Here is a 27,055-nt window from a genome sequence, read left to right as displayed (position 1 = left end):
GGCCCAGCGTCGTCCGGGGTAGACCGTCATTGTAAATAAGAAGTTAAATAGTAAAGGTTTTAGTGGGAAAACCAACGAGTCGTTCGATCCAGTAGAGGGGACAAAACAGCCAAATAAAATCAGCTGAAAATCACGTGACGTGTAACCAACATGGCGACTCTGTGCTGAGTTAGCATCATCAACAAACTCGGTGAATCGACAAGATACCGATAGCCCGGTTTCGTTAGTCTTTCTCTCGCCTGCGTCAACGCAGTGCCAGGCCGAAGATGACGGCCTGAGATAGCAGAAGTTATATCAAGAGATGCAACAGCAACACCTGAAGCAGGCAGAAAGCACAAAAACCAAGAGCATGTTTCTGTCTAGGGCGCTGGAGAAAATCCTTTCGGATAAGGAGGTGAAGCGGAGCCAGCACAGCCAGCTGCGTAAAGCTTGTCAAGTGGCACTTGGTACGTGAGTTGTATTTTTATTCCAGGACATTGCACCCATAGGCATGTTTTGTTTCTTCAATGTAATGTTTTAGGTAACCCTTGTGTGCTAACTAACACAGTACTGGGCTCTCATATCGAAATGGCCTCCTGACTGTCAAGCTTACTACTATAGTTTAGTGTAACGTTATGCTGTAACGCCGCATAATGTCCAACGCTTAAGTCTCTGAACGCTGGCTGATGTATAGTGGGGCCTTGTCATAGATCTGACTGCATGTGAACACATGAATCCTATGTTTTCATCACTGTCAACTTTAACAGCTATTTAACGTGATACCTAGACATTTGACCAGTCATTGTACAGTACGTAGCATTGTCACCTAACCGGAATGGCACCTGTTAAATCAACTGGCAATTTATGCCGCATTCAGATACTAGTCGGAACTAGTAAACTCGGAAATGTCCGACTTGTGGATTTGTTGAACTCGGCTCGTGTGGCTCAGTAGCCTAGTGGTTAGAGTCTTGGGCCAGTAACCGAAAGGTTGCTGGATCGAAACCCGAACTGACAAGGTGGTAATCTGTCGTTGTGCCCCTGAGCAAGGCAGTTAACCCACTGTTCCCCTGAGCAAGGCAGTTAACCCACTGTTCCCCTGAACAAGGCAGTTAACCCACTGTTCCCCTGAGCAAGGCAGTTAACCCACTGTTCCCCTGAGCAAGGCAGTTAACCCACTGTTCCCCTGAGTAAGGCAGTTAACCCACTGTTCCCCTGAGTAAGGCAGTTAACCCACTGTTCCCCTGAACAAGGCAGTTAACCCACTGTTCCCCTGAGCAAGGCAGTTAACCCACTGTTCCCCTGAGCAAGGCAGTTAACCCACTGTTCCCCTGAGCAAGGCAGTTAACCCACTGTTCCCCTGAGCAAGGCAGTTAACCCACTGTTCCCCTGAGCAAGGCAGTTAACCCACTGTTCCCCTGAGCAAGGCAGTTAACCCACTGTTCCCCGAGCGCCGAAGACGTGGATATCGATTATGGCAACCCAGCGCACCTCTCTGATTCAGAGGGGTTGGGTTAAATTCAGAAGTCACATTTCAGTTGAATGTATTGTGTTACAACTGACTAGGTATCCCCCTTTACCTAAATACAACAAGTTAGCAAGTGGGACATTTCAGAAATTCCTAGTTCCGACATTAACTCCAGGATACTCGGGACGTCTGTTCTTTTCCATTGAGCAGTGCAGGGTTAACATTAGTTTTACACACCACCCATTCTAGTGTTTGTTGAGAGATACATCCTGTAACCTTGTCTTTGATCATCTGAATAGGAGACGTTCCAGCTGTATACCTTTTACTGTACATTTAAGGATAATGTGTAAGTGACATTTTACTGTAAATGAATAGTCATTATTACTGCCGGTTTAGTATGACATATAGCGGAGTCCCTGAACCATCTTCCAAAAACGTCTGAAACCCTACGTCTGTATGGCGGGAACTTCTAGCTAGATCAGCGGCAATCAATTACTATTTGAGAAGGTCCACATTTTCCTAGGTGGCAAAGGTCAGAATGGATAATGTTAGATTCCAGTCGAGTCATTGTCACAGCCAGGTAACCCTGTACTGAAGTCGTACCATATTCATCTGGTGGGTTAATGTTGACCTTGCTCCCTTCAAATAAATTCATCTCTCCATATTGACATTGCCCAGCCCACTCATACTCTCCTGTTCAGCACACGGTACACTAAACAGTTTACTTAGGCTCTGTTCATTACATGTTTTTCTCATTGGCACGGATGCTGTGTCCGTTGTGGTTTGCTTTATGGGGGGAGGAACCTCCTTACCTGGCTATAGCTCAAATTCTTTATGATGATGGGTGGGTACAGGCTCGTACCTCAACTAACCTGTACCTGTACCCCCATGTATACAGCCTCCTTATTCTTATTGTGTTACTTTTTATTATGACTTTTTATTTTAGCCTACTTGGTAAATGTTTTCTTCTTCTTGAACTGCACTGTTGGTTAAGGGCTTGTAAGTAAGCGTTTCACAGTAAAGTCTACACTTGTTGTATTCGGCGCATGTGGTAAATAAAGTTTTGTTAAAGCAATAACTGTGTGTTTTGTTTGTCTTGGTTTCATATGGAATCACTCGATGAGCATGCCTCAGTGGAACCTCATCCTCTGACTGAAATTAGCCAGTCTTTTTCACAAACTGTGAGTGGCCAATTGACTGTGGTTCCCCCTAGTTTGAGTGTACGCATGCCATTGACAAATGAATTGTCCTAGACACTGGCACCATAGTTTTTGTTGTTGTTGCTGTCTACTGTGCTTTATCCTAGATCAGTGGTTCCCACCCCAAAACAGGAACTCAGTCCGGATTAAAATATTCTCTTGAAAGTTGTAATAGTAGAATACGCTTGGGGGGGATGTTCCCCAGGATGTCCCCCAATGCTGGGGCCCCTGAGTGGGAAAAGTTCGGGAACCCCAGTCCTACATTATGAAATGTAGACTATAGCACAAGTTCTATTTGGTTGTTAAGGGGAGATGAGATGAGCAACTGGAGATGTCCAGTGGTGCAGTAATTAGGCTATAATGCTGCTTCCACAGCGTATGGTTTGTTGGTGGATCCCAGATGAACCTTGGGAGAGTCAGCAGTTTATTTTTTTCTTCATATTTACTATACAATACAACTTTAATGTTGATCGTTGCAGCCAACAATGGGAATTCTGTCGTCTCCGCTCTTCATTGAGAGGAGAGGAGCACAGAGACAAGCTACAGTTGAGTCTACAACGGCTGTAGGCTATTTCCTCAGAGTACTCGATGCTCCCTGTTCCACCTCGTGTGCCTGCCTTGAGATCAACTTTGGGTCTTGTGTGTCAGCAGCTGCCAAGCATCTCAGCATGTGAAGTTCTGGGATACAACAGCCCCAATTTGGTCAAATCATATCTGGCCTTGTACGTATGCACTATTGCTAATGCTTAGACCTACTAGGCTAGATAAGGAAAATGGTGACTTCCAGTGGTGCATTTCGGCTTGTTCTGACAGATCTGCTTCGAACACAGGATCTTTGCTCTGCCCAAAGCTGTCACCAATGTTAAGGCGATAAGATTGTCTCCGGTCATTAGCAAGAGGTTTATGGCAGTTGAGGTTGTTTGATGTTTGACTGCATTTCATTTGTTGGTTTTGATTCTAATTCTAACTGTATTCATGGTAAGTTGATACTGGTATTTTTATGCTAGTGAAATGAATGATCAGTTATGCCCGAAACGCGTTCATCAGGTCTAAAGGTCAAAGTTCAGACCTCACTAATCTTGTTCCTTTTTTTTCTTCTCCACTTCACAGATGAAATCAAAATCGAGCTTGAGAAGCAAAAGTAAGTCCAAAGCCGTTTCTCTCCGGAAGTATCTGCAGCTCATGGACAGGTGTTTGATGCACCTATTAAAGGGATAGTGTGACGACTTTTTTTAGCAGTTTTATCTCTGCGTGCTGTTTGCAGGAAGTTTAAGTTAGTTTCTGGAGCCTTTGCTATCTAGCGTTAGCACAAGGACTAGAAGGCTACAGGAAACGGCTGTCATGCTCTATCCCTTTTAAGCAGTCACCGCTGTCATTAGTGGTTATTAAACTTGTGATGTCCTGAGGCCTGCATGTCGCCATAACCTCGTGCTGTGGCTCCTTTCTACAGAGATGGCTCAGTGGTCCCGCCCCGAGCTAACTACATTGAAGCTGACAAATACGTACTGCCTTTTGAGCTGGCCTGTCAATCAAAGTCCCCACGCGTTGTCAGCACCTCGTTGGACTGCCTACAGGTATACAAGTTTACACATCAAAGAACTTAGACACACCAACACCCATACGTATTTCAATTCTAATCACATTTTATTTGTTACGTGCCGAATACACATGTGTGGACCGTAAGTAAGCGCTTCACTGTTCACCTGTTGTATTCGGTACATATGATATAAAATGTGATTTGAATTGTGGGAGGGAGGTAATTGTAAGTCCCTATCACACAACCACGCACTGTTCAATTATATATAGTTTATTCTACTGTCCTGCTGTCTCTCTGTCCTATTGTCACTATCCTACTGTCACTGTCCTATTGTCACTGTCTTACTGTCTCTCTGTCCTATTGTCACTATCCTACTGTCACTGTCCTATTGTCACTGTCCTGCTGTCTCACTGTCCTATTGTTACTGTCTTGCTGTCCTATTGTCACTATCCTACTGTCACTGTCCTGCTGTCTCTCTGTCCTTTTGTCACTATCCTACTGTCACTGTCCTGCTGTCTCTCTGTCCTTTTGTCACTATCCTACTGTCACTGTCCTGCTGTCTCTCTGTCCTATTGTCACTATCCTACTGTCACTGTCCTGCTGTCTCTCTGTCCTATTGTCACTGTCCTGCTGTCACTGTCCTGCTGTCTCTCTGTCCTATTGTCACTGTCCTGCTGTCTCTCTGTCCTATTGTCACTGTCCTGCTGTCACTGTCCTGCTGTCTCTCTGTCCTATTGTCACTGTCCTACTGTCACTGTCCTGCTGTCTCTCTGTCCTATTGTCACTATCCTACTGTCACTGTCCTGCTGTCTCTCTGTCCTTTTGTCACTATCCTACTGTCACTGTCCTGCTGTCTCTCTGTCCTATTGTCACTATCCTGCTGTCACTGTCCTGCTGTCTCTCTGTCCTATTGTCACTGTCCTGCTGTCTCTCTGTCCTATTGTCACTATCCTACTGTCACTGTCCTGCTGTCTCTCTGTCCTATTGTCACTGTCCTGCTGTCTCTCTGTCCTATTGTCACTATCCTACTGTCACTGTCCTGCTGTCTCTCTGTCCTATTGTCACTATCCTACTGTCACTGTCCTGCTGTCTCTCTGTCCTATTGTCACTATCCTACTGTCACTGTCCTGCTGTCTCTCTGTCCTATTGTCACTATCCTACTATCACTGTCCTATTGTCACTGTCCTGCTGTCTCTCTGTCCTATTGTCACTATCCTACTGTCACTGTCCTATTGTCACTATCCTGCTGTCTCTCTGTCCTATTGTCACTATCCTACTATCACTGTCTCACTGTCCTATTGTTACTGTCTTGCTGTCCTACTGTCACTATCCTACTGTCACTGTCCTGCTGTCTCACTGTCCTATTGTCACTGTCCTGCTGTCTCTCTGTCCTATTGTCACTATCCTACTGTCACTGTCCTGCTGTCTCACTGTCCTATTGTTACTGTCTTGCTGTCCTATTGTCACTGTCCTACTGTCACTGTCCTGCTGTCTCACTGTCCTTTTGTCACTATCCTACTATCACTGTCCTTTTGTCACTATCCTACTATCACTGTCCTTTTGTCACTATTCTACTATCACTGTCCTTTTGTCACTATTCTACTATCACTGTCCTTTTGTCACTGTTCTACTATCACTGTCCTTTTGTCACTATCCTACTATCACTGTCCTTTTGTCACTATCCTACTATCACTGTCCTTTTGTCACTATCCTACTATCACTGTCCTATTGTCACTATCCTACTATCACTGTCCTTTTGTCACTATCCTACTATCACTGTCCTTTTGTCACTATCCTACTATCACTGTCCTTTTGTCACTATCCTACTATCACTGTCCTTTTGTCACTATCCTACTATCACTGTCCTTTTGTCACTATCCTACTATCACTGTCCTTTTGTCACTATCCTACTATCACTGTCCTTTTGTCACTATTCTCCTATCACTGTCCTATTGTCACTATCCTACTGTCTCTCTGTCCTATTGTCACTATTCTACTATCACTGTCCTTTTGTCACTATCCTACTGTCTTACTGTCCTATTGTCACTATCCTACTATCACTGTCCTATTGTCACTATCCTACTATCACTGTCCTATTGTCACTATCCTACTATCACTGTCCTTTTGTCACTATCCTACTATCACTGTCCTTTTGTCACTATCCTACTGTCTTACTGTCCTATTGTCACTATCCTACTATCACTGTCCTATTGTCACTATCCTACTATCACTGTCCTTTTGTCACTATCCTACTATCACTGTCCTTTTGTCACTATCCTACTATCACTGTCCTATTGTCACTATCCTACTGTCTTACTGTCCTATTGTCACTATCCTACTGTCTTACTGTCCTATTGTCACTATCCTACTATCACTGTCCTATTGTCACTATCCTACTATCACTGTCCTTTTGTCACTATCCTACTATCACTGTCCTTTTGTCACTATCCTACTATCACTGTCCTTTTGTCACTATCCTACTATCACTGTCCTTTTGTCACTATCCTACTATCACTGTCCTTTTGTCACTATCCTACTATCACTGTCCTATTGTCACTATTCTACTGTCTTACTGTCCTATTGTCACTATCCTACTGTCACTGTCCTATTGTCACTGTCCTATTGTCACTATCCTACTATCACTGTCCTATTGTCACTATCCTACTATCACTGTCCTATTGTCACTATCCTACTGTCTTACTGTCCTATTGTCACTATCCTACTATCACTGTCCTTTTGTCACTATCCTACTGTCTTACTGTCCTATTGTCACTATCCTACTGTCTTACTGTCCTATTGTCACTATCCTACTGTCTTACTGTCCTATTGTCACTATCCTACTATCACTGTCCTTTTGTCACTATCCTACTGTCTTACTGTCCTATTGTCACTATCCTACTGTCTTACTGTCCTATTGTCACTATCCTACTGTCTTACTGTCCTATTGTCACTATCCTATTGTCACTATCCTACTATCACTGTCCTTTTGTCACTATCCTACTATCACTGTCCTTTTGTCACTATCCTACTATCACTGTCCTTTTGTCACTATCCTACTATCACTGTCCTATTGTCACTATTCTACTGTCACTGTCCTATTGTCACTATCCTACTGTCTTACTGTCCTATTGTCACTATCCTATTGTCACTATCCTACTATCACTGTCCTTTTGTCACTATCCTACTATCACTGTCCTTTTGTCACTATCCTACTATCACTGTCCTTTTGTCACTATCCTACTATCACTGTCCTATTGTCACTATCCTACTGTCACTGTCCTATTGTCACTATCCTACTATCACTGTCCTTTTGTCACTATCCTACTATCACTGTCCTTTTGTCACTATCCTACTGTCTTACTGTCCTATTGTCACTATCCTACTGTCTTACTGTCCTATTGTCACTATCCTACTATCACTGTCCTTTTGTCACTATCCTACTGTCTTACTGTCCTATTGTCACTATCCTACTGTCTTACTGTCCTATTGTCACTATCCTACTGTCTTACTGTCCTATTGTCACTATCCTACTATCACTGTCCTTTTGTCACTATCCTACTGTCTTACTGTCCTATTGTCACTATCCTACTATCACTGTCCTTTTGTCACTATCCTACTATCACTGTCCTTTTGTCACTATCCTACTATCACTGTCCTATTGTCACTATTCTACTATCACTGTCCTATTGTCACTATCCTACTGTCTTACTGTCCTATTGTCACTATCCTACTATCACTGTCCTTTTGTCACTATTCTACTATCACTGTCCTTTTGTCACTATCCTACTATCACTGTCCTTTTGTCACTATCCTACTATCACTGTCCTTTTGTCACTATCCTACTATCACTGTCCTTTTGTCACTATCCTACTATCACTGTCCTATTGTCACTATCCTACTATCACTGTCCTATTGTCACTATCCTACTGTCTTACTGTCCTATTGTCACTGTCCTATTGTCACTATCCTACTATCACTGTCCTATTGTCACTATCCTACTGTCTTACTGTCCTATTGTCACTATCCTACTGTCTTACTGTCCTATTGTCACTATCCTACTATCACTGTCCTATTGTCACTATTCTACTGTCACTGTCCTATTGTCACTATTCTACTGTCTTACTGTCCTATTGTCACTATCCTACTGTCACTGTCCTATTGTCACTATCCTACTGTCTTACTGTCCTATTGTCACTATCCTACTGTCTTACTGTCCTATTGTCACTATCCTACTGTCACTGTCCTATTGTCACTATCCTACTGTCTTACTGTCCTATTGTCACTATCCTACTGTCTTACTGTCCTATTGTCACTATCCTACTGTCTTACTGTCCTTTTGTCACTATCCTACTGTCTTACTGTCCTATTGTCACTATCCTACTGTCTTACTGTCCTATTGTCACTATCCTACTGTCTTACTGTCCTATTGTCACTATCCTACTGTCTTACTGTCCTTTTGTCACTGTCCTATTGTCTCACTTGACATAGCAGCAGGTAGCCTAGTGGTTAGAGCGTTGGGCCAGTAACCGAAAGGTCGCTAGTTCAAATCCCCAAGCCGACAAGGGGAAAAATCTGTCAACGTGCCTTTGAGCAATACACTTAAGCCTAATTGCTCCAGGGTCGCCGTTGATAATGCCTGGCCCTGACCCTGGCCCTGACCTTGACCTGACCCCACTTTCCAAGGGGAGTTGGGATATGCAACAAACATACATTTAATACACGCTTGTACATGTGTGAAGTGGGAGGAATATAAGCACCTACAAGACTGTCAGTTATATTTTTTTATCTGACGTTTTGATTTATTGTTGATGTCGATTATTGTACTGCAATGTTTAGGAAACTGGCACGCAAGCATTTCACTGCACCTTTTATACGTGCTGTAAACTGTGTACGTGTCTAATAATGTTGGATTTTTTTCTTGTAAATTCCACATGGTGGAGGACTTAAAATGTTACTAGACCTGTTGTGTCTCCTCAGAAATGTCTGACTTGTGGCTGTCCGACTCCTTCTAAATACCACAGATGCTTACTCTCTCCACAATCTCTCCCCATGGCAGAAGCTCATTGCGTATGGCCACATCACGGGCAATGCCTCTGACAGTAGTGCTCCAGGGAAGAGGCTCATCGACCGGCTGGTGGAGACCATCTGTAACTGCTTCCAGGGCCCACAGACAGACGAGGGGGTGCAGCTGCAGATCGTCAAGGTCTGGCAGGGACCCCATCCATCTTAAACCTCTCCTTTTATGAATAGCTACTTATTTATACAGTACCAGTCTAAAGTTTGGACACACCTACTCATTCAAGGGTTTTTCTTTATTTTTCCTGTTTTCTACATTGCCAAGAGAGTGTGCAAAGCTTTCATCAAAGCAAAGGGTGGCTACTTTGAAGAATTTCATTATATAAAATGTATTTTGATTTGTTTATCACTTTTTTGGTTATTACATGATTCCATATGTGTTATTTCATAGTTTTGATGTCTTCACTGTTATTCTACAATGTAGAAAAAAAAATGTAAATAAAGAGAACCTGGAATGAGTAGGCGTGTCCAAACTTTTGACTGGTACTGTATATATCTCCTAGTTGCATCTCAGGACAAATTGCTGCCCATTATGTTCCACATCCCAGTCCCCATAGTGATACTACAGATATATCCGGTGTCACATCTGTCTCTTACGGCTGTACAGTAGACATGATGCATAACCAGAGTTCATTTCAGCTTCCCATAGTGGAGCTCCAGAGTTGAGGGTCCAAAGTCTGTCTTGTTCAAACAAGCTGCCAGTATTATCACGGTTGATAACAGGTTTTATTGGACTGACCAACAATTCCTACGACATAAAGATACTGTATATAAGATAATTCTTCTATAATTCACAAAGGTAGTGAAAGACTATTTATTCTCTGTCCCCTGTCTGTCAGGACGAGCGTTGCAAAATTCCGGGAACTTTTTAATAAATTCCCTGCTTTTCCAGAAATTCTGGTTGGAGGATTACGGATTAACCTTGTTATTCCCTTCTGATTCTGTGAACCCTCCAATCAGGATTTCAGGACAACCAGGGATTTTTTTGGGGGGGGGAAGTTCCCGGAATTGTGCATTCCTAGTTCTGAGCCCTCTCTGTTCTCCTGTAGGCTCTACTGACGGCTGTGACCTCCCCTCACATTGAGATCCATGAGGGAACGGTTCTGCTGACAGTCCGTACCTGTTACAACATCTACCTGGCCAGCCGTAACCTCATCAACCAGACCACCGCCAAGGCCACGCTCACACAGATGGTCAATGTCATCTTCACCCACATGGAGATGCAGGCGGTCAGTGTACTTCTGTCCCCTGTCCAGACCAGCCCATATCACTCTCATATGTACACAATCGTCTATAACAAGCACTCAATCATTGATGCTGGTGTGTATCATCTTAGAGCAAGCTGATTGACCAATGGGAATGGAAATATCTGGATTGAAACTAGACAAGAAATGGATACACTCCTTGTATCTCAATCGTTTCTCTGGAAGTGTATTTGTGTCTCCTTTCTGAGTCAGGGTGGAACAGCCTGTGTCTCCTTTCTGAGTCAGGGTGGAACAGCCTGTCTCTCCTTTCTGAGTCAGGGTGGAACAGCCTGTGTCTCCTTTCTGAGTCAGGGTGGAACAGCCTGTGTCTCCTTTCTGAGTCAGGGTGGAACAGCCTGTGTCTCCTTTCTGAGTCAGGGTGGAACAGCCTGTGTCTCCTTTCTGAGTCAGGGTGGAACAGCCTGTGTCTCCTTTCTGAGTCAGGGTGGAACAGCCTGTGTCTCCTAGTCCTATTAGTTGACTGGTTCGTTAGCTGGTATTGACATGCTGTTAGTTTGGTGGTCTGACCAGTTGTGTTGATCATGGCTGGTCTGTTCATTTCCCTTCATCTGTACAGGCTATAGAGGCTCAGGAGAAGGATAGACAATGTCTGCCCCAGCAGAACCCCTCCCCTTCCCCTGGGCAGATGTCTGGTGGTTCTCCCCGGTCAGACTGCACCCCAGACCCCAACGGGACCCCTTCTCCTGCAGCCAGCACACCGGACCTTAATACCATCAATGGCCGACCAGAGGAGTGCCAGACTGAGGAGGATGTGGCTGCTACAGAGGATAACAGAGAGGAGACACCACCTCCAGGTATTGGCCTTGTTTGTATTCATACTTAGCATCGATCTGTGCTGTTCCCAGAGAGCTACCATCCTATTGGTTTACACTAGGGCTCTCCAACCCTGTTCCCAGAGAGCTACCGTCCTATAGGTTTACACTAGGGCTCTCCAACCGTTCCCAGAGAGCTACCATCCTATAGGTTTACACTAGGGCTCTCCAACCGTTCCCAGAGAGCTACCGTCCTATAGGTTTACACTAGGGCTCTCCAACCCTGTTCCCAGAGAGCTACCGTCCTATAGGTTTACACTAGGGCTCTCCAACTGTTCCCAGAGAGCTACCGTCCTATAGGTTTACACTAGGGCTCTCCAACCGTTCCCAGAGAGCTACCATCCTATAGGTTTACACTCCAACCTTAATCTAGCGCACTTGATTTTTTAAATGTATTATTTTTCTACCTCATTGCTGCAACTCCCCAACGGGCTTGGGAGAGGCGACGGTTGAGTCATGCGTCCTCCGAAACATGACCCGCCAAACCTCGCTCCTTAACACCCGCCCGCTTAACCCTGAAGCCAGCTGCACCAATGTGTCGGAGGAAACACGGTTTTACTGACGACCGAAATCAGCCTGCAGGTGCCTAGCCCGCCACAAGTAGTCGCTAGAGCTCAGTGAGTCAAGTAAAGCCCCCCTCCACTCTGGCCTAATTGTGCGCCACCCTATGGGACTTCTGGTCACAGCCGGTTGTGACACAGCCTGGGCTCGAACCCGGGTCTCTAGTGACACCTCAAGCGATGCAGTGCCTTAGACCGCTGCACCATTCGGAAGGCCCGCGCACTTCATGTTAATCATTTTCTGGTTGATGAGACGAATCAGGTTATTTACAACTGTGGTTGGAGTGTAAACCTACAGGAGGGTATCTCTCCAGGAACAGGGTTGGAGTGTAAACCTACAGGAGGGTATCTCTCCAGGAACAGGGTTGGAGTGTAAACCTACAGGAGGGTAGCTCTCCAGGAACAGGGTTGGAGTGTAAACCTACAGGAGGGTATCTCTCCAGGAACAGGGTTGGAGTGTAAACCTACAGGAGGGTATCTCTCCAGGAACAGGGTTGGAGTGTAAACCTACAGGAGGGTATCTCTCCAGGAACAGGGTTGGAGTGTAAACCTACAGGAGGGTATCTCTCCAGGAACAGGGTTGGAGTGTAAACCTACAGGAGGGTAGCTCTCCAGGAACAGGGTTGGAGAGCCCTGCCATAGATCATGATTTTATCCTTAGACATTTCTGAAGCTCACATCATCCTCATTCATTTGACACTTGGACTTTTTCCTCATGAATCGTTTTTAATGATCCACTTCCAGAAACAACACCAGCAGCAACACAGTCAGTAGAGGAAGGGGATGAAGTGGGAGGGGCATCAGAATTAGGGGAGAGGGGGACATCGGGAGTAGGGCAGGTCGATTCAAAGCCAACAGAGCAACCAACGACTGATGTGGTGGAGGAAGTGGCCGCAGAACCAGAACCACAGACCCAAACTGCACAAGGTCAGTAATTGGTTGTGATCGGAGTGACTGGACAGAGTTTGTTAATCAGAGCTTGTCTGTCATTTACACACCTGTATCAAGGTTCCTGCCTTCTACTTTTTCCAGGCCATTGTGCTTCTGCATTGCTTGCTGTTTGTGGTTTTAGGCTGGCATAGGGCTATGTGACATCTGCTGATGTAAAAAGGGCTTTATAAAATACATTTGATTGTGTCTGACTGGTCTGTTCCACCCCTCCACCCAGCAGGGGACTATTCTCCACGCATACCCCCAGAGCACCCTGAGCTGACGCCCCCTACACCCAGGGCAGTTAGGAACCAGATGAACGGCATTATGGGTGACCATGGTTCCGTGTCCTCTACAGACATCTTGGTGAGTTATCTCTTATCTTGGAATGAGGATGTGTCACATCAAAGGTTCTATGGGAACAGTGATTCCTGATGATTTTTGCCCTTTAATTATACATAGTTAAGCTCATTTTTAGTCATGTATTGACAATTGCATGGTACGGTTAAAGTTGTTCTGTTTAGTTTATTTTTTTCTTGTGTATTTTAGGATTTAGAGTCCATGCAGGGTGGCCAGAACGCTGTTCGTTTCTCACACATCCTGCAGAAAGACGCCTTCCTGGTCTTCCGATCGCTCTGTAAGCTCTCCATGAAGCCCCTGGCGGACGGCCCGCCGGACCCAAAGTGAGACATCACCCGCGAGCCCTTCAGCCCTTGCTTCCCCGCTCAGTTCACACCCACAACTTCACCCTTCCCTTGGTCTCATCACCTAAACCAGTCAACATTTTCTGCTTTCTGTTCACAATAATGTCATTTAGCAGACTGTTTTATCCATAAGTGACTTAGTCATGTGTGCATGTGTACATTTTGCGTACGGGTGGTCCCGGGAATTGAACCAACTATCCTGGTGTTGCAAGCTTCATGCGCTACTAGCTAAGCTACAGAAGACCACCAGGCCCCAATACCAGACTATATAACTAGCTGCCACTTGCTTGATATAGCTAGAGTGTTTAAAGATCCTGAGGTTTTACATTCTAGACGGAGTGTCTTCAGTGTCTCTAATGTCAAACCCTGAGGCTGGGAGTCTGAATAGACGAATGCTGAGCCTGATCACTGCTTCCAAACATAAGAGGGACGTGTTCTAGTTTAAACCTAAATACCTATATTCAACTGAGGCTATAGACTGTACAAGATATTCATATACTACACTGTTGAATATTTACATCTCCTCTGGCTTTTTCCCATGCGTTTGTCCTCCATCTCTCCTTTATCCATCTTCTTCTTTCCCCTCTTCCTCTCCACTGTTTTTTTTACCTTCTTGCGCTCTCTCTTGCGCTCTCTCTTGCGCTCTCTCTTGCGCCCTCTCTCTTGCGCCCTCTCTCTTGCGCCCTCTCTCTTGCGCCCTCTCTCTTGCGCCCTCTCTCTTGCGCCCTCTCTCTCGCGCCCTCAGGTCTCATGAGCTGCGCTCCAAGGTGGTGTCCCTGCAGCTGCTGCTGTCTGTGCTCCAGGGGGCGGGGCCTGTCTTCCGCACCCACGAGATGTTTGTCAACGCCATCAAGCAGTACCTGTGTGTGGCCCTCTCCAAGAACGGTGTCTCCTCTGTGCCAGAGGTGTTCGAGCTCTCCCTCGCCATCTTCCTCACCCTGCTCTCACACTTCAAAGTTCACCTCAAGATGCAGATTGAGGTGTGAGATGCAGGAGTTGCATAGAGATTTAATCTGGGATCTTATTTAGAGTCCTGTCATTCAGTTCATAATAGGCAACAGGGAATGAAAATAAATGATGCGACTACCTACCATCTTTCTTCTTTACCCCTCACTCTCTCTCTACCCCTCACTCTCTCTCTACCCCTCACTCTCTCTCTACCCTTCACTCTCTCTCTACCCCTCACTCTCTCTCTACCCCTCACTCTCTCTCTACCCCTCACTCTCTCTCTACCCCTCGCTCCTCTCTACCCCTCGCTCCTCTCTACCCCTCGCTCCGCTCCTCTCTACCCCTCGCTCCGCTCCTCTCTACCCCTCGCTCCTCTCCTCTCTACCCCTCGCTCTCTCGAACTCAGGTCTTCTTCAGGGAGATTTTCCTGACCATCCTGGAAACGTCATCCAGCTCCTTTGAACACAAGTGGATGGTCATTCAAACCCTGACACGGATATGTGCAAGTAAAAACACATGCTGCTGTTTATGTACCATGTACCACTCAACCCTCACTTAGACCTGTCTCATTTTAATCTTCCCTCCCCCTCTACAAACCCTTCACCCCAGATGCTCAGTGTGTGGTGGATATCTATGTGAACTACGACTGTGACCTGAACGCTGCCAACATCTTTGAGCGTCTGGTGAACGACCTGTCTAAGATTGCCATGGGAAGGAGTGGCCAGGAGCTGGGGATGACCCCTCTACAGGTGACCTCACACTGACCTGTCAGTAGTTACCTTCAAAATATGGTCAGAATTAGAATCACTTTTATTCGCCAAGTACATTGACAGTCAGAACTTGGTATGGTGCTGCTAGTGATAGACAACATTTAGAGACAGAATACAGACAGAGGAATTTACACAAAGTTATACATTATATACAAAATCATGGTTGGATTTTCAGTCATTTATCTGTTTCTGTGTTTTTGATCTCTGTAAATGATGTCACCGACCGTTAACAGGAGATATACAGTACCAGTCAAAAGTTTGAACACAGCTACTCATTCCAGGGTTTTTCTTTATTTTTTTTCTACTTTGTAGAATAATTGTGAAGACATCAAAACTATGAAGTAACGCATGGAATCATGTAGTAACCAAAAACGTTTTAAACAAATCAAAATATATTTCATATTTTAGATTATTCAAAGTAGCCACCCTGTGCCTTGATGACATCTTTGCACAGTCTTGGCATTCTCTCAACCAGCTTCATGAGGTAGTCACCTGGAATGCATTTCAATTAACAGGTGTGCCTTGTTAAAAGTTTATTTGTGGAATTTCTTTCCTTCTTAATGCGTTTGAGCCAATCAGTTGTGTTGTGACATGGTAGGGGTGGTATACAGAAGATAGCCCTATTTGGTAAAAGACCAAGTCCATATATTTAAAAAAATATATATATATATTCATATATATATATATATTTCATATATATATATTTCATATATATATATTTCATATATATATATATTTCATATATATATATATATATATATATATATATATATATATATATATATATATATATATATATATATATATATATATTTCACCTTTTATTTAACCAGGTAAGCTAGTTGAAAACAAGTTCTCATTTACCACTGCGACCTGGCCAAGATACAGCAAAGCAGTGCGACAGAAACAACAACACAGAGTTACACATGGAATAAACAAGCGTACAGTCAATATCAATAACACAATAGAGAAAAAAAAGTATGGCAAGAACAGCTCAAATAAGCAATGAGAAACAACAGTGCATCATTACTTTAAGACGTGAAGGTCAGTCAATCTGGGAAATGTCAAGAACTTTGAAAGTTTATTCAAGTGCAGTCGCAAAAACCATCAAGCGCTATGATGAAACTGTCTCTGATGAGGACCGCCACAGGAAAGGAAGACCCAGAGTTACCTCTGCTGCAGAGGATAAGTTCATTAGAGTTACCAGCCTCAGAAATTGCAGTCCAAATAAATGCTTCAGAGTTCAAGTAACAGACACATGTCAACATCAACTGTTCAGAGGAGACTGTGTGAATCAGGCCGTCATGGTCGAATTGTTGCAAAGAAACCACTACTAAAGGACGCCAATAAGAAGAGACTTGCTTGGGCCAAGAAACACGAGCAATGGACATTAGAACGGTGGAAATCTGTCCTTTGGTCTGAGTCCAAATTTGAGATTTTTGGTTCCGATGGCCATGTCATTGTGAGACGCAGAGTAGGTGAACGGATGATCTCCGCATGTGTGGTTCCCACCGTGAAGCATGGAGGAGGAGGTGTGATGGTGCTGTGCTGGTCACACTGTCTGATATATTTAGAATTCAAGGCACACTTAACCAGCATTGCTACCACAGCATTCTGCAGCGATACACCATCCCATCTGGTTTGGGCTTAGTGGGACTATCATTTGGTTTTCAACAGGACAATGACCCAACATACCTCCAGGCTGTGTAAGGGCTATTTGACCAAGAAGGAGAGTGATGGAGTGCTGCATCAGATGACATGGCCTTCACAATCACCAGACCTCAACCCAATTGAGATGGTTTGGGATGAATTGGAACGCTACGTGAAGGAAAAGCAGCCAACAAGTGCTCAGCATATGTGGGAAGTCTTTCAAGACTGACTACCTCAGGAAGCTCATTGAGAGAATGCTAAGAGTGTGGAAAGCTGTCAAGGCAAAGGGTGGCTACTTTGAAGAATCTAAAATATATTTTGATTTGTTTAACACTTTGGTTACTACATGATTCCATATGTTATTTCATAGTTTTGATGTCTTCACTATTATTCTGCAATGTGGAAAATATTAAAAATAAAGAAGAACCCTTGCATGAGTAGGTGTGTCCAGACTTTTGACTGGTACTGTATTTTCCAGGAGTTGAGTCTGCGTAAGAAGGGCCTGGAGTGTCTGGTGTCCATTCTGAAATGCATGGTGGAGTGGAGCAGAGACATGTATGTCAACCCCAACCTGCAGGCCAACCTCGGTGAGTATAATGAGCTATATGTGTCTAGCTGTGAACAACTAGGTGTGTGTTTGACCCTGCTGTGTGTGTGTGTGTGTGACCCAGGCCAGGAGCAGCCGTCGGATGGTGAGGGTGCGGAGCTCAAGCTTCCTGACCAGCTGGCGTCTCGTAGAGACAGCGTCAGTTCTCTGGACTCCACTGTGTCATCTAGTGTCCAGTCGTCCCAGCCTGACCACCCAGAACAGTATGAGGTCATCAAACAACAAAAGGACGTCATTGAGCATGGCATTGAGCTGTGAGTCGCACTCCCTTTGTCCTCCCCTCTGACTTTCTCTGTATCTATCATTCTGGGAGATGTCTCGTAGCCTGTCTAATGATATATCTGTAGTAGCCATAGATTATTTGTGTCACCATCTCTCAAGGTTCAACAAAAAGCCCAAGCGAGGTGTCCAGTACTTACAAGACCAAGGCATGCTGGGAACCACAGCGGAGGAAATCGCCCAGTTCCTGCACCAAGAGGAGCGTTTGGATACGGTGAGCTCCTCACCACAACCTCATAGCCCTTCACCCAACTTGTATCACTGGGCAAACATGGAGAACTTTGATTCAGTATCCTCTCTAGAGTGTAACGGGATGTTTTTGTGATGTGCTCAGCCATTAGTTTGTCCAAAAAAAGGTTGTCATTGTAAATGCTGTTGTGTATAACGGACTTCCGTGGTTAAATAAAATAAACTCTTACACAACTTTTTATTTATTTCCCCTCTCCTCTCTATAGACCCAGGTAGGGGAGTACTTGGGGGAGAATATCCGTTTCAACAAGGAGGTTATGTACAACTATGTGGACCAGCTGGACTTTTGTGGCCGGGACTTTGTCTCTGCTCTGAGGTCTTTCCTGGAGGGCTTCCGGCTCCCAGGAGAGGCCCAGAAGATTGACAGGCTCATGGAGAAGTTTGCTGCCAGATATCTGGAGTGTAACCAGGGGTAAGGAATATGGCTGTCATTGGCTGTATGCTACCTACAGGGGGAGGCAGTGAGATTTTATACACTCTCTGGAAACCTGTCATGAAGAACATCCTCAATTATAGATACTGTGTGGATGTTGTCTTTAATGTCTGTTATATTGATGTGCTACTCCCCCGTGTTATATTGACGTGCCGCCCCCGTGTTATATTGACGTGCCGCCCCCCCGTGTTATGTTGACGTGCCGCCCCCCGTGTTATGTTGACGTGCCGCCCCCCGTGTTATGTTGACGTGCCGCCCCCCGTGTTATGTTGACGCGTACGCCCCCGTGTTATGTTGACGTGCCGCCCCGTGTTATGTTGACGCGTCGCCCCCGTGTTATATTGACGTGCCGCCCCCGTGTTATATTGACGTGCCGCCCCCGTGTTATATTGACGTGCCGCCCCCCGTGTTATATTGACGTACGCCCCCCGTGTTATATTGACGCGTACGCCCCCGTGTTATATTGACGTACGCCCCCCGTGTTATATTGACGTGCCGCCCCCCCGTGTTATATTGACGTGCCGCCCCCCCGTGTTATATTGACGTGCCGCCCCCCCGTGTTATATTGACGTGCCGCCCGCCCGTGTTATATTGACGTGCCGCCCGCCCGTGTTATATTGACGTGCCGCCCGCCCGTGTTATATTGACGTGCCGCCCCCCGCCCGTGTTATATTGACGTCGCCGCCCCCGCCCGTGTTATATTGACGTGCCGCCCCCCGTGTTATATTGACGTGCCGCCCCCCCGTGTTATATTGACGTGCTGCCCCCCCCGTGTTATATTGACGTGCCGCCCCCGTGTCATATTGATGCGCTTACCCCCCCCATCTATTGATGTGACACCACATGATCTTGCCCCTGCAGACAGGGGGAGTTTGCCAGTGCAGACACAGCCTACGTCTTGGCCTTCTCCATCATCATGCTGACCACAGACCTGCACAGTCCACAGGTCAGAACACCAACCAATCAGTCTGGTTTTATGTATATACACTACCGGTCCAAAGTTTTAGAACACCTACTCAAGGGTTTTTCTTTATTTTATTTTACTATTTTCTACATTGTGGAATAATAGTGAAGACATCAACACTATGAAATAACACATATGGAATCAAGTAGTAACCAAAAAAGTGTTCAACGAATCAAAATATATTTGATTCTTCCAATAGCCACCCTTCGCCTTGATGACAGCTTTGCACACTCTTGGCATTCTCTCAACCAGCTTCATGAGGTAGTCACCTGGAATGCATTTCAATTAACAGCTGTGCCTTCTTAAAAGTTAATTTGTGGAATTTCTTAATGCGTTTGAGCCAATCAGTTGTGTTGTGACAAGGTAGGGGTGGTATATAGAAGATAGCCCTATTTGGTAAAAGACCCAAGTCCATATTATGGCAAGAACGGCTCAAATAAGCAAAGAGAAACGACAGTCCATCATTACTTTAAGACATGAAGGTCAGTCAATACGGAACATTTCAAGAGCTTTGAAAGTTTATTCAAGTGCAGTTGCAAAAACCATAAAGCGCTATGATGAAACTGGCTTAGCGTTACCAGTCTCAGAAATTAAAATATATTTTGATTTGTGTAACACATTTTTTGGTTACTACATGATTCCATACGTGTTATTTCTTAGTTTTGATGTCTTCACTATTATTCTACAATGTAGAAAATAGTAAAATCAAGAAAAACCCTTGAATGAGTAGGTGTTCTAAAACTTTTGACTGTGTATATACACACAGTCCACAGGTCAGATCACCAACCAGTCAGTCTTTTTGAAAAAATGTTATATATACAGTACCAGTCAAAAGTTTTGACACACCTACTCATTTAAGAGTTTTTCTTTATTTTTACTATTTTCTACATTGTAGAATAATAGTGAAGACATCAAAACTATGAAATAACACATGGAATCATAAGTGTTAAACAAATCAAAATATTTTATATATTAGAGATATTTCAAAGTAGCCACCCTTTGCTTTGACGACAGCTTTGCACACTCTTGGCATTCTCTCAACCAGCTTAATGAGGAATGGTTTTCCAACACTCTTGAAGGAGTTCCCCACGCTTTTCCTTCACTCTGCAGTCCAACTCATTCCAAACCATCTCAATTGGGTTGAGCTCGGGTTATTGTGGAGGCCAGGTCATCTGATGCAGCACTAAATCACTGACGGTGTCACCAGTAAAGCACCCGAAAACCATCACACCTCCTCCATGCATCATGGTGGGAACCACACATGTGGAGATCATTCGTTCACCTGCTCTGCATCTCACAAAGACACAGCGGTTGGAACCAAAAATCTGGACTCATCAGACCAAAGGACTGATTTCCACCACTCTAATGTCCATCGCTCATGTTCTTGGTCCAAGCAAGTCCCTTCTTCTTATGTCCTTTAGTGGTTTCTTTGCAGCAATTTGACCATGAAGGCCTGACTTACGCAGTCTCCTCAGAACAGTTGATGTTGAGATGTGTCTGTTACTTGAACTCTGAAGCATTTCTTTGGGCTGCAACCTGAGGTGCAGTTAACTCTAATGGACTTATTCTCTGCAGCAGAGGTAACTCTGGGTCTTCCTTTCATGTGGCGGTCCTCATGAGTGCCAGTTTCATCATAGCACTTGGTTTTTGCAACTGCACTTGAAGAAACTTTAAAAGTTATTTACATTTCCCGCTTTGACTGGCCATGTCTTAAAGTAACGATGGACTGTCGTTTCTCTTTGCTTATTTGAGCTGTTCTTGCCATTTGGACTTCACAACCCAACTTATTGGCTCAAACGCATTAAGAAGGAAAGAAATTCCAGGTACACCTGTTAATTGAAATGCATTCCAGGTGACTACCTCATGAAGCTGGTTGAGAGAATGCCAAGAGTGTGCAAAGCTGTCATCAAAAAAAGTGAGGCTGCTTATAAAATATATTTTGGATTTGTTAACACTTTTTGGTTACTACATGATTCCATGTGTTATTTCATAGTTTTTATGTCTTCACAGTTATTCTACAATGTAAAAAAAAAAAAATTGAATGAGTAGGTGTCCAAACTTGACTATTTAGCAGACACTTTTATCCAAAGCGACTTAGTCAGTCATGCATACATTTTACGTATGGGTGGTCCCGGTAATCAAACCCACTACCCTGGAGTTACATGCTTTACCAACTGAGCTACAAAGGAACAAAAAGTTGCCATGCATTGCTCATCCGGGATTTGAACTCCCAAGCCTTCCTTTGTGAACCCACCACCACAACTCGACCAGACCGTCATTTAGCCTGTTCATACCTACCTACAGCCAGTTGTTTTAATTAACTGTAGTTCCCCACCGTTGTGTTACAGGTGAAGAACAAAATGACAAAGGAACAGTACATCAGAATGAACCGTGGCATCAACGACAGTAAAGACCTGCCTGAAGAGTACCTGTCCTCCATATACCATGAGATCGCTGGCAAGAAGATCGCCATGAAGGACAGCAAGGAGCACACTATCACACCCAAGGCTAGCAAGCACAGTAAGTAGAGGAGCCAGGGTACGACGAAGAGCCATATATTTAGAGTTGAGCCAACATTTAGAATATTATTTTGATTCTAGACTTTCAGTTGTTTTAAATATTCCCCTTGTTATGTTAATAGTGAGCTAACATGGCTGCCATAGAATATTGTAGTTTCATGTAAATGCATCATTATGCAGAATCCTCAATGTCACGTCTCTCTGAACGCAGCCCGTCTCTCTGAACGCAGCCCGTCTCTCTGAACGCAGCCCGTCTCTCTGAACGCAGCCCGTCTCTCTGAACGCAGCCCGTCTCTCTGAACGCAGCCCGTCTCTCTGAACGCAGCCCGTCTCTCTCTGAACGCAGCCCGTCTCTCTCTGAACGCAGCCCGTCTCTCTCTGAACGCAGCCCGTCTCTCTCTGAACGCAGCCCGTCTCTCTGAACGCAGCCCGTCTCTCTGAACGCAGCCCGTCTCTCTGAACGCAGCCCGTCTCTCTGAACGCAGCCCGTCTCTCTGACAAACTATCTAATCCTGTATGTATTATGTGTCAGCTGAACCCCTACACCAACCTGCCCAGGGGGAATTGTAGCCCTACTGGTTGCCTAGGAAACGTAGGTGTTGGTCATGTGATACTGTCAACCCAGAACTAATATTTTACATAATTTTGTCAAATGTTTTTACGTTGTCTGTCCACGAGAGATGAGTTGTGATAATGTGGGCGGTCTCTCTTTGCAGGCGTAGCCAATGAGAAGCAGCGTCGGCTGCTGTATGACGTGGAGATGGAACAGATGGCGAAGACAGCCAAGGCCCTGATGGAGGCTGTAAGCCACGCCCAGGCCCCCTTCTTCAGCGCCACCCATCTGGAGCACGTCCGGCCCATGTTCAAGGTACTGCAGAGTCAGCCAGCCTCTATAAAATACATTTTGTTTGAGACCTTTTTACATCAGCAGTTGTCACAGTGCTTTCCAGATCCCCAGCCTAAAGCCCCAAAGAGTTGAACATTTTTATTAGTCGTATGTACGGGATACACATGGTATACATCGTCCAATGAAATGCTTACTTGCAGGTTCCTTCTCGACAATGCAAAAACATTATTAGATAAGAATACGAATATAATGGCAGAATATATATATACTTAAGTCTAAAAATGGATGTATATATATTTTTTGCATAAGTATAATACAGGAAGGCACAATTTAGCAATATTTCCACATGTTTTGGGGAATGGGGGGGGTCAGTGTATAAACTGAGCAGTATAATGAGTCTGGTAGCAACAGTTGTTTGTGTCTGTAGCAGGAATGTACTGAGTTTACAAAACATTAGGAACACCTGCTCTTTCCATGACAGACTGGCCAGGTGAAAGCTATGATCCCTTATTGGTGTCTCTTGTTAAATCCACTTCAATCAGTGTTGAAGGGGAGGAGACAGGTTAAAGAAGGATTTTTAAGCCTTGAGTTAATTGACACATGTATTGTGTGTTTGCCATTGAGGGTGAATGGGCAAGACAAAAGATTTAAGTGCCTTTGAACAGGGTATGGTAGTAGGTGCCAGGTGCATCAGTTTGTCAAGAACTGCAACGCTGCTGGGTTTTTCCACACCCAACAGTTTCCTGTGTGTATCAAGAATGGTCCGCCACCCAAAGGACATCCAGCCAACTTGACACAACTGTGGGAAGCATTGGAGTCAACATGGGCCAGCATCCCTGTGGAACACATTCGACACCTTGTAGAGTCCATGCCCCGACGAATTGAGGCTGTTCTGAGGGCAAAAGGAGGGAGGATGTGCAACTCAATGTTAGGAAGGTTTTCTTAATGTTTAGTACACTCAGTGTGGGTGTGTGCATGAGTGAATGCATGTGTACTAATGTGTGGAGAATCAGCAGGTGGTCAGTTCAGCTGAAGTGTTCAGCAGTCTGATGGCTTGTAGATAGAAAGTGTTTCTGAGCCTGTTGGTATCAGACCTCATGTCTGCCTGACTGTAAGGGAGAGAACAGCTCGTGGTTGGGAGGTGTGAGGTCCTTGATGATGCTCTGTGCTTTCCTCTGGCACCGCTATGAGTAGATGAGCAGGAAATGTAGATGCAGAAGCCCAGACTATCACCTGTGCCAGAAGATGACTTTACCCTGTGTGTTTGTGTGTGTGACCGATGTTCTTTACGAAGTAAAAGGATTCAAGCGTGTGTGCTCTACCTGCCTGTGTATTTCAGCTGGCGTGGACCCCTCTCCTGGCAGCGTTCAGTGTGGGCCTACAGGACTGTGACGACCAGGAGGTGGCCTCTCTGTGTCTGGAGGGGATCCGCTGTGCTGTCAGGATTGCATGCATCTTCAGTATGCAGGTTAGTTGTCTCCCATGGCTACACAGCTAGACCTCCGCTTCTAAAACATCTAATGTAGCAACCTTAGGCTGTGTTTACACAGGCAGCCCAATTATCTTTTTCACCAATCAGATCAGCTCTTTTGCCAATTAGTGGGCTGCCTGTGTAAACACAGCCTTATACACTTTACTTCCCAAAGATTATTTTTGTTGTTGATTTCCCCCCCCATCAAACATAGTTCTAGACTTAACATGAACTTAAATAACCTACAAGAGACAGTTTTGTGTCTTTATGTTCATGTTTAACATTAATTACCCGTCTGTCTGTGGCCCCCTGTCTGTCTCTGTGCAGTTGGAGAGGGATGCGTATGTCCAAGCCTTGGCTCGGTTCACCCTGCTCACAGCCAGCTCCAGCATCACTGAGATGAAGCAGAAGAACATCGACACCATCAAGACCCTTATCACCGTGGCCCACACAGACGGAAACTACCTGGGCAACTCTTGGCATGAGGTAGGTCGGAGGGGCTTCTCCCAGATAGCCCACCTGGACTTCCCATTCCTAACCCTGTCTCTCTTCTGTCAGTCAGGAATCCAACCCATATTATAGAGTGTAGCACTTGGTAGAGACATTTTGAACAGAACATTGAGGCTCACCCCAGGCCCTAACCCTGTCTGTGCAGATCCTGCGGTGTATCAGCCAGCTGGAGTTGGCCCAGCTGATTGGCACAGGGGTGAAGACACGCTACATCTCTGGAGTGGTTCGGGATAGCCAGGCTGGCATCAAGGGCTTCCCCATCGGGGGAGAGGAGTTCATGCCCCTGGGACTAGGTAGGTCTCACAGGGCTCTTGAACATCAAGGACATTGACTGTGTAAATTGTGTTTGAAGACAGTTAGTGTACCAGATGGCACCCTATTCCCTATAATAGTGCACTACTTTTGACCAGGGATCTATGGGCCCTGATCAAAAGTAGTGCACTATGTAGGGGATAGGGTGCCGTTTGGCAAGTAACTGGTGTGTTAAATGTGTTTCCTGTTGCAGGGACCCTGGTGGGAGGTCCAGACCGGAGGCAGATGGCTCATATCCAGGAGTCAGTGGGAGAAACCAGTTCTCAGAGTGTAGTGGTGGCTGTGGACAGGTGAGAGACCAGAGATGTTTGAATACTCATTAACCGTACTAACCGTACTATTTGTTACGTGAATTCCGTATAGAGTATGCTTATTGGTCATAGTATGGATATAGTTAGTATGCCAAAAGTTCCCGGATGTCGTACAACAACGGCGAAAATACGAAGTATACAAGCAGAGGACACTATTTCCGTGCTTTAGGGCCTGTAATGCAATTCTAGAGGAAATGGGTGTGGCTTCACATCGTTTTCAGATTTGAAGAAAATGGCGGAAAATATGCAGCCGAAGTACGAGAGCGGATACAAATTCATTGCTTTAACTAATTATGACAAAGGTTAAGAAAATGTTGAGCAATGTAATGACTTTTCAAATAAGTTACGTTACAGGTTATGTTGGCTAACAATTTGTTAGTTACGCTGTTCTTGTGAACCACATATCATTACAGCAGTATAACGTTACCTAACGTTAGTTGGATAATTATACATCAAACTTGCCGGAATATTAACTATCTAACTAATTACACAGCGTTTACTGACTTCATTATTCCCGTCATTCTGACACCAAAACATACATAGACATTGATGAAAAGGTACTGTGTGTGTCAACTAGGCAAATGAGAAAGCCAAATCAAAATCATAGATGGCAAGACTACACGGCGGTCCAAGGGAATGGCGTAGGCAGTCAGTGTGCGCTATCGTGCATAAATGTATTTTGTCCCCCTACACCAAACACGATCACGACACGCAGGTTAAAATATCAAAACAAACTCTGAACCAATGACATTCATTTGGGGACAGGTCGAAAAGCATTAAACATGTATGGCAATTTTAGCTAGTTAGCTTGCACTTGCTAGATAATTTGTCCTATATAGCTTGCTGTTGCTAGCTAATTTGTCCTGGGATATAAACATTGTTATTTTACCTGAAATGCACAAGTTCCTCTAGTCCGACCAATTAATCCACACATAAAACGGCCAACTGAATCGTTTCTAGTCATCTCTCTGTTATATCTAGCCTAGCTGTAGAAGAACGCACGTCTGCATGGTTTCACATTGTACATCACTCTGTCGTTTAATGACATGTGCCACTCATCCTGACAACCCATTCATCCATAAAGCAGCACACTGTCGTAAACCATAACAACGTACAGTATGACGTACAGCACGTCGTACCATACATAACATTTCCCCCCCCTTTCCAAAACCAGGGACTGGTACCATATATAAAATGTCCATAGGGCAAGAACCTAGAGTGATACCTGTAAGAAATAAAACATTAACCTTTAAACAGAAGGACTCTCCAAACTAACCAGTTCAGTCCATTAACCTGGAGGTTGACTAAGACACCTACCGGAGCCTAAGAATGAAAAGAGGTTAAGTAGTCCCCCAGATGAGCAGGGCGAGTTCGTGCCCGCATAGGCCTTTCTTCAACCGCCACCGCTTGTGGCTCTGGCCCTTGGGGAGCCCGTAGGGGCTCGGGTGGTAGTGGTGGGGGAGGTCCATCCGGTGGCGTCTCTGGCCTGCATGTCTGTTCTGTGTGCATTCGTATTCCTTGAGGAGCAGGGACTTTCCTGAGGCGGCTGGCGTGCCAGCGTGATCCATTGCTCAACATGAATGTGGCGGGCCCCAGTTGTCGACTGACCTGCAGGGGTTCCGACCAGAATGAGGCCATTTTGTTGCACCGCTGAGGCC

At 45.0% G+C, this 27,055-nt stretch overlaps 1 protein-coding gene across 5 annotated transcripts in view; it reads left to right on the top strand.

The window, feature by feature from the left end:
- The window catches only part of LOC106566435 (brefeldin A-inhibited guanine nucleotide-exchange protein 2), a 44,351-nt gene continuing 17,296 nt past the window's right edge, over nucleotides 1–27,055 (top strand). For 2 of the 5 annotated variants that reach the window (XM_014134467.2, XM_045692936.1), the window contains exons 1-23: nucleotides 5–446; nucleotides 3,754–3,784; nucleotides 4,094–4,217; nucleotides 9,237–9,383; nucleotides 10,306–10,485; nucleotides 11,078–11,315; nucleotides 12,638–12,820; nucleotides 13,062–13,189; nucleotides 13,373–13,506; nucleotides 14,273–14,507; nucleotides 14,882–14,981; nucleotides 15,085–15,224; nucleotides 17,374–17,482; nucleotides 17,567–17,756; nucleotides 17,884–17,995; nucleotides 18,237–18,442; nucleotides 19,325–19,409; nucleotides 21,776–21,947; nucleotides 22,663–22,814; nucleotides 24,133–24,261; nucleotides 24,592–24,750; nucleotides 24,920–25,067; nucleotides 25,280–25,376. In XM_014134467.2, coding sequence (XP_013989942.2) covers nucleotides 302–446; nucleotides 3,754–3,784; nucleotides 4,094–4,217; nucleotides 9,237–9,383; nucleotides 10,306–10,485; nucleotides 11,078–11,315; nucleotides 12,638–12,820; nucleotides 13,062–13,189; nucleotides 13,373–13,506; nucleotides 14,273–14,507; nucleotides 14,882–14,981; nucleotides 15,085–15,224; nucleotides 17,374–17,482; nucleotides 17,567–17,756; nucleotides 17,884–17,995; nucleotides 18,237–18,442; nucleotides 19,325–19,409; nucleotides 21,776–21,947; nucleotides 22,663–22,814; nucleotides 24,133–24,261; nucleotides 24,592–24,750; nucleotides 24,920–25,067; nucleotides 25,280–25,376 — 3,344 coding nt within the window. In that variant the 5' untranslated portion in view covers nucleotides 5–301. Of the gene's footprint in view, nucleotides 447–3,551; nucleotides 3,622–3,753; nucleotides 3,785–4,093; nucleotides 4,218–9,236; nucleotides 9,384–10,305; nucleotides 10,486–11,077; nucleotides 11,316–12,637; nucleotides 12,821–13,061; nucleotides 13,190–13,372; nucleotides 13,507–14,272; nucleotides 14,508–14,881; nucleotides 14,982–15,084; nucleotides 15,225–17,373; nucleotides 17,483–17,566; nucleotides 17,757–17,883; nucleotides 17,996–18,236; nucleotides 18,443–19,324; nucleotides 19,410–21,775; nucleotides 21,948–22,662; nucleotides 22,815–24,132; nucleotides 24,262–24,591; nucleotides 24,751–24,919; nucleotides 25,068–25,279; nucleotides 25,377–27,055 lie in introns of those variants that run through there. The other 3 variants (XR_006758493.1, XM_045692937.1, XM_045692938.1) reach the window with 3 other exon arrangements.

Source organism: Salmo salar, chromosome ssa13 (genome assembly GCF_905237065.1).
Source record: "Salmo salar chromosome ssa13, Ssal_v3.1, whole genome shotgun sequence".
NCBI classification, from domain to species: domain Eukaryota; kingdom Metazoa; phylum Chordata; class Actinopteri; order Salmoniformes; family Salmonidae; genus Salmo; species Salmo salar.
Note: the sequence above shows the minus strand (reverse complement) of the source record. Positions and strands in the feature narration are given on the sequence as shown.